This window comes from Gopherus flavomarginatus, chromosome 5, assembly GCF_025201925.1.
Source record: "Gopherus flavomarginatus isolate rGopFla2 chromosome 5, rGopFla2.mat.asm, whole genome shotgun sequence".
NCBI lineage: Eukaryota > Metazoa > Chordata > Testudines > Testudinidae > Gopherus > Gopherus flavomarginatus.
The window spans coordinates 79,144,600-79,155,909 of NC_066621.1; the positions used below are offsets into that span (position 1 = coordinate 79,144,600).

General features: G+C 38.9%; 1 protein-coding gene across 1 annotated transcript; it reads left to right on the forward strand.

Annotated features, from left to right (window-relative positions):
* The first annotated feature begins 375 nt into the window (after window positions 1–375).
* On the forward strand, window positions 376–3,519 carry RAG1 (recombination activating 1). The gene has a single exon (XM_050955990.1). The coding sequence runs from the start codon at window positions 376–378 to the stop codon at window positions 3,517–3,519; it is 3,144 nt and encodes a 1,047-aa protein (XP_050811947.1).
* The last annotated feature ends 7,791 nt before the right edge of the window (window positions 3,520–11,310 follow it).

Below are 11,310 nucleotides of genomic sequence, written 5' to 3' on the forward strand. Positions count from 1 at the left end.
TTTACTCCTGAGTCCTGAGTAGAGTGGCAGCACAAAGCCCAGGTAGCACATAAGCCTCACTTAAACCCTGATTTGAGGGTTTAAATGGATCTGAAGTGGTGAATAGGTCTTTTGTTGGCCTTCTGCACAAGGGTGAATCTTACTGTTTGTGATTGTCCAGATATCTTATTGGCGTGACATAATTTATACCTACAATGGTATTTCAAACTTTGGGTAAAACTTATTGTCAAAGCATCTACCAGTCATTAATGCCTGTAGACTTATGCGTCTTAAAATCCACATGCTTCATACATTTGCACTATTGTTCATTTTGGAGTATTTCACTTACCTACAGTGCTCTCTTTCTCCCCCTCAGGTGATCCAGTTCCCACCAGAATGGATGTGCTGACATCACCAAGCATGGGCCTGCACACCATGCCGGAAGAAATCCAGCACCCATATACTAAATTTTCTGAATGGAAGTTCAAGCTTTTTAAAGTGAGATCATTTGAAAAGGCACCTTCTGGAGACAACCAAGTGGCAAATAAAGAGAAAGCAGAGAAGGTGGCCTCTTTGGACAAAGGCACTATAGTGCAAATGGATGCGGCAGTTCCAGTGGCAGAAAAGCCACTTCTGGCAGATACAGACTTAAATCACAATAAGCAGGCTCTCGAAAAAGATGCTGACAACCTGAAAATGCAAGAGAATGCAGCTCATCAAGCAAACCTGCAGCAGCTCTGCCGCATCTGTGGAGTTTCATTTAAAACTGATCGCTACAAGAGAAGTCATCCTGTGCATGGACCAGTGGACAGTGAAACTCAGGGACTTCTGAGAAAGAAAGAGAAAAGAGCAACATCTTGGCCAGATCTTATTGCCAAAGTTTTTAAGATTGACGTGCGAGGAGATATCGACACAATCCACCCCACTCGGTTTTGTCACAACTGCTGGAGCATCATCCACAGAAAGTTCAGCAACGCCCCATGTGAAGTGTATTTCCCGAGGAACAGCACCATGGATTGGAAGTCCCACTCCCCAAACTGCACTGTTTGTTATACTGCTCGTCGTGGGGTTAAGAGAAAGAACCAGCCATCCAATTTACAGCTGGGCAAAAGGCTCAAGATTATTGCAGAATGTGCCAGAAAAACTAAAAATGTAAAAAAACAAGTACAGGTGAACAACAAAAATCTTATGAAAAAGATTGCCAACTGCAAGAAGATACATCTTAGCACCAAACTTCTTGCAGTTGACTACCCTGCAGATTTCGTTAAGTCCATCTCTTGCCAGGTCTGTGAGCATATTCTGGCAGACCCAGTGGAAACAACATGTAGCCACTTATTCTGCAGAACCTGCATCCTTAAGTGCCTCAAAGTTATGGGCAGCTATTGTCCCTCCTGCCGATACCCTTGCTTCCCTACTGACCTGGTGAGTCCAGTGAAATCCTTTCTGAACATCCTCAATTCCCTGGCTGTGCGATGCCCAGTGAAAGAATGTGATGAGGAGGTTTTGCTGGGCAAATACTGCCATCATCTGTCCAGCCACAAAGAGGTGAAAAGGAAAGAGATTTACACACACGTAAATAAAGGCGGCCGACCGAGGCAACACTTACTCTCATTGACCAGGAGAGCACAAAAGCATCGTCTGAGAGAACTCAAGCTTCAAGTCAAAGCTTTTGCTGAGAAAGAAGAAGGAGGTGATATAAAGGCTGTGTGCCTAACTTTGTTCCTGCTGGCTCTGAGAGCAAGAAATGAACACAGACAAGCAGATGAGTTGGAAGCTATAATGCAAGGGAAGGGATCAGGGCTTCACCCAGCTGTTTGCCTGGCAATCCGAGTCAACACCTTTCTCAGCTGTAGCCAGTACCATAAAATGTACAGAACTGTAAAAGCTATAACTGGGAGGCAGATATTCCAGCCATTGCATGCTCTCCGCACTGCTGAGAAGGCACTCTTGCCAGGTTATCATCCATTTGAGTGGAAACCCCCTTTGAAAAATGTGTCCACTAATACAGAAGTGGGAATTATAGATGGGCTATCAGGGCTGCCACACTCAGTTGATGACTATCCAGTAGACACAATTGCCAAGAGGTTTCGATATGATGCAGCCTTGGTTTCTGCCTTAATGGACCTGGAGGAAGACATTTTGGAAGGCATGAAAGCACAAGACCTGGATGACTATTTGAATGGCCCCTTCACTGTGGTGGTGAAGGAGTCTTGTGATGGGATGGGAGATGTCAGTGAGAAGCATGGAAGTGGACCAGCTGTCCCTGAGAAGGCAGTTCGATTTTCTTTCACCCTCATGAACATCAGTATAGCTCATGGTAATGAAAATATAAGGATCTTTGAAGAAGTCAAGCCCAATTCAGAGCTGTGTTGCAAGCCCTTGTGCCTTATGCTGGCCGATGAATCAGACCATGAGACTCTGACAGCCATCCTGAGCCCTCTCATAGCAGAAAGAGAGACTATGAAAAGCAGCATTTTGCTTCTTGAAATGGGAGGTATCCTCAGAACATTCAAATTCATCTTTAGGGGTACAGGTTATGATGAGAAACTTGTCCGTGAAGTGGAAGGTCTTGAAGCCTCAGGCTCTACTTACATCTGCACTCTTTGTGATGCAACTCGCCTGGAAGCCTCTCAGAACTTGGTCCTCCACTCCATAACAAGAAGTCATGCTGAAAACCTGGAGCGGTATGAGGTATGGAGGTCCAACCCATATAATGAATCTGTTGATGAGTTACGTGACAGAGTGAAGGGTGTTTCAGCCAAACCTTTCATTGAGACTGTTCCTTCCATAGATGCACTGCATTGTGACATTGGCAATGCGGCTGAGTTCTACAAGATATTCCAGTTTGAGATAGGTGAGGTGTACAAGAACCCTGACATATCTAAAGAAGAGAGGAAAAGGTGGCAGTCGACTCTTGACAAGCACCTTAGGAAGAAGATGAACCTGAAGCCCATAATGAGGATGAATGGAAACTTTGCTAGAAAGCTTATGACCAAAGAGACAGTGGAAGCAGTATGTGAATTAATTAAGTGTGAGGAAAGGCACGAAGCCCTAAGAGAACTGATGGACCTTTACCTTAAGATGAAACCTGTGTGGAGGTCTTCATGCCCAGCCAAAGAGTGCCCAGAATTGCTGTGTCAGTATAGCTTCAACTCACAACGTTTTGCTGAGCTCCTGTCCACAAAGTTCAAGTACAGATATGAGGGCAAGATTACGAATTACTTTCACAAAACTCTTGCTCACGTTCCTGAAATCATTGAAAGAGATGGCTCCATTGGTGCCTGGGCAAGTGAAGGGAATGAGTCTGGGAACAAATTATTTAGGCGTTTCCGAAAAATGAATGCCAGGCAGTCAAAATGCTATGAAATGGAGGATGTCTTGAAGCACCACTGGCTGTATACCTCTAAGTACCTGCAGAAGTTCATGAATGCCCATAATACATTGAAAAGCCAGGGCTTCACAATCGATCCAGGTCAGAGTTTAGAAGACTCTCTGGCATTAGAAGACACTTTAGAAATGACTGATTCTATGGAATTCTAAACATAACGATCATTTGAATTGGGTTTGCAATTAAGTCTTCCTAGATGGGGTGCAGTAAGGCCCGCAAATATCACTTTTACACTGAGTGTTAAAGGGAATCTGTCCCTGCTCAGAGGAGTTTGGCAAACATCTGGATGGTAGTTTCCAGGAAATGGTAATACAGAGTAACTGGTTGGGTCATTTTCCAGCCATTTTGTGAGGTAAAAGTGGAAAGAAAGGTGGTCAATTTACTTTGGTCTCAGATTATTGTTTAATAAATAGCCAAAGTGACCCTAAGTTTTTATACCATGTGATGTGTGTGAAATGAAGAGGATTCAGAAGATTTATGACAGTTGCAAAGAAAGTGAGGATGTTTTTTTTCTGTTTGCATCATTGCATTTTACTTACTATTTAAGAATAGTTTTTCTTTTTTTAAATTGATGGTCTCTCATTTCTTAAAACATGGAGACATTTAGACAACCATTCTGAAGTACAGAGTCAGTATTTTTTGTATAACACATTGTATAACACATTGATTCAAAGGTTGACCTCACCAACAGTTTAAAATATTATTATTTTATTTAACATTTATATTGTGGTAGTGCCTAGAGACCAATCAGGTTTGGGGCTCATTGTGCTAGGTACTGTACAAGCACAGAGAAAAATTAGTCAGCATTTTAAAATAATAATTATAACCTAGTCAAATAGTTCTATAATGCAAGCTTGTGCATAAGCTTTGAAATCAGACCTTAAAATGAAATATTTTTTGTCTTTGTACATTGTATACTTTCAAGCTTTGCTACAAACCTTGCTGACAGCTGGCACCTACAAGAAATTTTGTTCAATAGGCAATCTGTACTTCCAAGATTAGATCCCAAATGGTGTATATGATCTTAGCTCCATTGGGTGAAATCCAGTGAAGACAATGTCACAATTCATATTGACTTCCAGATGCAGAATTTCCCCTATTGACCTTAATGAAGCAACACATATACAGCAGCCAAGGATCTGGCCTGTAGAGATTCCTCAGTTCTGTATATTGCTATTATGCTCTTCTATAGGGTATATTTCACAGACTAAGGGAACCTTTTATTGAGTTCCAGTCCTGGCTCTAATATTGACATTGCTGTCTGGAGCATGTCATTTAATTTCTCTGCCTCAGTTTCCATGCCTATAAAATGGAAATAGTTTTTACCTATCTCACAGGTATGTTGTGAGAATTATTTAGTCAATAATGGTGAACTGTTTTGAAAATGAAATAGCTATTTAAATGCTAAGCATTATTACTTCAATATTTAGAAAGCTCATAAGAACAGTTGACATTGTACTAGGGGCATCATTAAAATGGTAGCAATTTTCTTGTACAATGATATTGATAGATGCCTTATATACATAATAGAAATACATAATTTAGCACAGCAAACTTGACTCTTACAGGTGATAAACATCCAGTCTTTAATATTGACCATGGGTAAATGATTTTAACATATTCATTGAATATTTATTAAAAAATGTTGTGAAATTTGGCACCAAATTATTCCTGAACATACTAATTGAATTAATAGCATAGTTTTATGACCCTGATGCAGCAAAGCACTTAAGCACATGTTTAATTTTAAGCATGTGAATTGTCCCATTAAATTCAGTATGACTACTCAGATGCTTAAAGTTAAGCCCATGCTTAAGTGCCTTGCTGGTTGGGGTTCAAATTTAAATTACAAAATTAATCCAAATTTTTTTTCAGGAAATATAATTCAAAAGTACCTAAATGACTGGGAGTTATGCTCCTAAACACTTATGCAATTTTGAAAATTCCACAATGATTAGCTGAGGTATTTTGATATTTGGAGAATTATACATGACACAGGATTAAATGCACAAATAACTACTGCACATGTGGTTTTTTTTAAAGCAATTCAATTCTGCTTTTATTTTCTGTTTTGATATTGCATTTGGCTCATTGGCAATTAAACTGTAAAGAGCTAATTGTTTTTATCTTCTGTAGTAGTTTTTAGTTGTGATTATATACTGTATCTTTTAGAATTTGGTATTTACCATTTATAGACAATTTATAGGGAGAATTAAGTGCTAGTAATTCCTAAATATATTTTAGTGTTATTCTGACTGATTATTTTGATTTTATTGGATGCAATATCTACTTCTCATAAAAGAGTTTTATAATTTAGATTTCACACTTCATATCATTTCCAAACTTTAAGCATTACATCAAGATTGCCAATATTTAATAAAAGGTTTTTTGGAACTTACATGCTTCCAAATCATTTTTCAGAAGCACTGCAAAAATGGTGCCTTTTATATATTTTTCAGCATAATTTTCCATTTATAGCATAGTGCTGATTTTGATCATTTTAATTCTTTTTCTTCCCAGATCAATTTTTTTAACTCTTTATAGACTATAACAGATATTTTCAATAATGTGTAAATGTCAGTTTTACATAATGTAGCTAACTTTTCTAATAAATTCAGAAACCAACTCAAACAATATTTTTGGGTTGGTTTGGAAATATTTCATCATGAAAATATGTTGTATCCGTTTTTTTTTGCATGTTTATGTGCTGTGATTGTAATATACCATGTTTTTTATACTTGAATCCGTTTCAATACCACAGCACCCAATCTAGCAACCCTCATTCATGGTGAAATTCATCCCTGTGCTGAGGGTCAGCATAAGGCAAATGCAACATTTAAGACTAGTCTTTAAAGTAGGGTTCAAATGGGATTTAAGTAATGTATGCTAGCCCTCTGGACAGGAGTGAATTTCACCCACAAGTAGTCCTTACTCACACATGTAGTTCCATCCAAGTTAAAATCTGCTCCTTTTGCGCAAATTATCTCAGTACTTTTACTGAAATTCTCAAATCAAAAAATGACTTCAACAAACTGCTTATGTAAAAGCAAGTGAGTTTTGACTCACTGACTTCAACAGGACTAAGTAAGAATTACTCATGCACTTAAGGATTTACAAGACTAGGCACATACTCTGGGGAAGTTCAGTACACTGAACAGTACATGGACTGGAACTTAGGAGTGCAATAGAATTTAAACATATTCTTTTGTGAAATAACAGTGTGGAAGTTATACTATTAAGCCAGCAAAACATATTACAAGTACTAGCAACTATGTACAGTTTGGCTGGCATTCATCAGAAAGGCAATTGTTATTTTTATTTTTTTTAACAAACTTGAATTTAGTTTCATCTCTTTTTTCCGTTGTTGTCATATTATTTAAATCTGCTTGAAAGTTTTGAACTCATTAAACCAAACAATTCAAATGCTAAACACCTGCTGCAAGTGAAGCTTTTGTACACAGAGACTAGAAAAACAATACTACAGACGCACAGGCATACATCTGAATTCAAGTGATTCTTGATTGCTAAAAGGTGCACTGTGTTTTCCCTCCATATTTGAGATATGATCTATCATTAAGCTGTTTGATTTTGAAGTGGCTTCAAATAAGTGGAGACACTTGTATTCATTTTATGCTTTCAAAAATCACATTTTTTCCTACTCTAATAATTAGTATAAATACCTCAGATGATTACTTTGTGGGCAATGGTTTTCTTGTTGTGAAAATTGTATTGAATTCTTGACGTTTTTATACAATCATACTCTATCTTTCTTTGTTTAAAGTTTCTGTAAGAACTTATTAAAGGCATGCTGTGAAATGTTGTGTAGCAAGCTAGGGTCCTGATTCTGGTCTCATACCATTTTTTTTCATAAGGATATCTCCGTTGATTTTAATGGAATCAGGCCTGATTTATGCTGGAATAAAGGAGTTTAGAACCAGACCCTAGATATTTACAACACATAATTTCTAATTTGAATAAGATGTTATCAGTGCATTGTAACACAGCATTTGTCTAAGGTTTTTATTGTTACTTATTGTTTCCCAGTTTCTTTATTTTTAAAATTGGTTTTAATTAAAGTTCTTATAAATAGACTTTGTATTTGTTTGTCTTGGACAGTTTTTTAGCTGTGCAATTTAATGATAATCATTTTGCATTTATTCAGTACCATTCATTCAAATTATGAGTATTTGTCAACATTTACATTGTAGTAAAGCCAAAGGCCCCAAGCAGGATCTGGGGCCCCGCTGTGGTAGCCGTTACACAAACACATATGAAGATTCCCCAAAAGCCCACTCCAGCCCTTCACTCCATAGGACATTACATGCACTATAGCATAGTTAAAAACTCTTTTTCTTTTCTTGGAATCTCCTGCTGCTTCATTTAGAAATGACATCTGGTCTCTCTTTAAATTCATCTACCTTGCTCTGACCACTTCTAGCCCTTCTTCAAGTCTCTCCACTGGCTTCCTCACATTCTTTGCATCAAATTCTAGCTTGCCATCCTTGGCTTTACAGTCGACTGCAAAAATAACTCACCTACCTCTTAGTTCTTGTCTCCTTTCTTTGCCTCCACTCCACCCAAGAGACACAATCTCTGTCTCTCTTTCTCTCTCTCTCTCTTTGTGCCCCTCACAGTGATAGCTCAAAAATGTATGTGAAACATCTGTCAGTTTTGTGAGTACAAATGACAATGTTTAGTCTTTTCGCTATCTGCTTGTCTTGTACAATCAGGTAATTAGACATCTAAATGCTGTACTTTGCACCTCCAATGTTATACTTTCAATTGACATTTGACACAAAATGGTGGGTAGAAAAATTGAGACCATGTTAAAAAACATAGCCCAGTGAGTCTCCTGAGATTTTGGATTAGCTTAATTCCTTGGCTGGGTTTCACTTTCTACATATAGCATCAGAAACATAAGAGAACTGGAGGATAAAGAGCACTTGAAAGGAGGTAGAGTCCCTTTCATCTCCAGGGCACTGGTTCAAATCCACCACTTGATATTTGGTGGCCTGATTTGCAAAGGTTTTGAGCACCAGCACCTCCCAACAACTCTGGTGCTTATTACCATTGAAATCAGGCCAAATTGTTCTTAGTTTTGTTTACATCATACAAATATCAACATCTTAAAACTACAACATTCAGAAAGCAGTAATTGCCTCCCTCGGCAGTCTCAGGAGTGAGACCAAGATATGAAGATGCTTGGAGTTTGAACTACCTTTTCATCCCAAAAGGGAATCATTGTGACAGTATAACATGCTAGCTTTGTGTTTATGAGAACACCACAAAGAGGCTAAGGTACTGCTATGAGGTAAAGAAGTTTATTGGCTCATGTGGTATGGAGTTCTGTGTGTCCGCTTCCCCACCCCACCCAACAGATATATGTGTGTGTCAGAGATGGAGGTTTATGAACTAATTGGGGCCTATATTTATCAAAAAGTGATTCATGAGTTTGGGAGCCTCAATTTTTGAGGCCCAAACTGAGATACCTTAATGGCAATGGGGCCTGATTTTCAGAGGGCTGGTGCTTAGCAATTTCTCAGAAGTCAGTTCCCTTTAAAAAGTAATAGAATCATAGAAATGTAGGGCTGGAAGGAACTTTGAGAGGCAATCTAGTCCAGCCCCCCCGTGCTGAGGCAGGGCCAAGTAAACCCAAACCATCCTTGAGAGGTGTTTGTTCAACCTGTTCTTAAAAGCCTCCAATGACAGGGATTCTGCAACCTTCCTTAGAAGCCTATTCCAGAGTTTAAATATCATTATAGTTGGAAAGTTTTTCCTAAAATCTAACCTAAATCTCCTTTGCTGCAGATTAAGCCCATTACTTCTTGTCCTACCTTCAGTGGACACAGAGAACAATTGATCATCATCTTCTTTATAACAGCCCTTAACATATTTGAAGACTGTTATCAGGTCTCCCCTCAGTCTTCTTTTCTTGAGACTAAACATGCCCGGTGTTTTTAATCTTTCCCCATAGATCAAGTTTTCTAAACCTTTTATCATTTTTGTTGCTCCCCTCTGGCCCCTCTCCAATTTGTCCACATCTTTCTTATATGTCTCAAGTTAGATACCCAGTAGTGGAGGTAAATAAATAACTGGAGATATACCAATCTCCTAGAACTGGAAGGGACCTTGAAAGGTCATTGAATCCAGCCCCCTGCCTTCACTAGCAGGACCAATTTTTTACCCAGATCCCTAGGTGGTCCCCTCAAGGATTGAGCTCACAAACGCTGGGTTTAGCAAGCCAATGCTCAAACCACTGAACTATCCCCTCCCCCCTTAATCACTAGTCATTTTTTTTAAAACTATGCCTGATTGTTTTGTCTGTAACATGAATTCTTTACAGAAGATTTAAGGCAGAGAGATGTGCCTTGTAAGCCTGCACTACTACTATTTATGCTGTACCTGTTCTATAGATAGAAGACATGTCAGACTCCAGGTCCCTTTCTTAATCATTAAAATCCACAAATGAGTCTTTTGAAAGCCAATAGCAAAATCATGTCCCTAAAAGGAGATTGGAGATCAAGATATTGCCCATACTTGTTACAAAACACAAAGGTCAAATAGATGCAGATGTGAAAGAGGTTTACCTACCTAAACATTAATATCTGCTATATTTTATCTTCTTAACCAACCCTCTGTGAAGAAAGAATATTTTCAATTGATTATACATCTTTTGGAACCAATCAGCACTTTTCCACAACACACATCTGGTTTCCAGTGGTATTGGAGACACCACAAAATCAACTACCGTATATACTTGTTCATTATACTGTTTGTTTATAAGCCGACCCCCCAAAATGGATAGGTAAAAATAGCAAAAACTGTATGACCCTTTCATAAGCCAAACGTATATTTCAGGGGTTGGAAAATGTTGGCTCCCGGTCCATCAGGGTAAGCCGCTGGTGGGTCAGGACATTTTGTTTACTTGGAGCATCTGCAGGCATGGAGCCCCTCAGCTCTCTGTGGCTGCGGTTCGCCGTTCCCAGCCAATGGGAGCTGAAAGGCTCCATGCCTGCAGATACTCCAGGTAAACAAAACAACAATGTATTAGATATTCAATTCAATGATTCCATAGAGTTTAAAATCATCAAATTTTGGTGTAGACCCATTTATAAGCCAACCCCCGCTCTTTGATGCGTCACTTTTTTTTACCAAAAATATTTGGCTTATGAACAAGTATATACAGTATATTCTCTAATCTTGAATGCTATGTTAAGCATCTTCACAATAATGACTAATGACCACTGATCTCTTATTTCAGTCCATCTGGGATATTATATTTTATACTGCTAATGACTTCCTTTTCCTGCAGTAACTGTATTTTCTGATTTGTGATTTGATACCTGTTAAACGGCCTCTCACATCAAAGCTGCACTCATGGTTTCACTTAGAAATTTTCTTCTCTATATGAAATAAATGCATATTTTAAAAAGGCAGCACAAATATACACTGTATTAGTACAATGGACTGGGACCCTGGCTGGACAAGAGATAAGGCCAGCTTCTGTGCTATTTTTCTCAGAAGGCACATCCCAGGAGTGGAGGGGCACAGAGTAGTGACTAGACAAAAGGTGGCTGTAAGCCATTTTTTGCACCTGGTAGATTCTAGTCTTCCATATTATATAGTGCTCTGGAAGCTGATGTAGACCCCAGTGCAAATTTCAGCAACCTCAGGGGCTATGCTAAGATATTGAAGCCTCTTCATGTCTATCAATGGGCAGCTATGTAGTTCAGAATAGCCTGAGCACAGAGAACTTTGGACATGACACCTCCTACCATTAATCATTCCTCTGATTGATCTCATGCTGCAGGATGTGATGGTGGCAGTGTGGCACAAGTCACCTATGCCACCTCTGTGCTAGTCCCTGGAAATTGTTTCTGGCCCTTTATGTCTCCAGAACAGTGTGGCCTTAGCAGAGTAGAATCTGCCCCACAGAATATGGA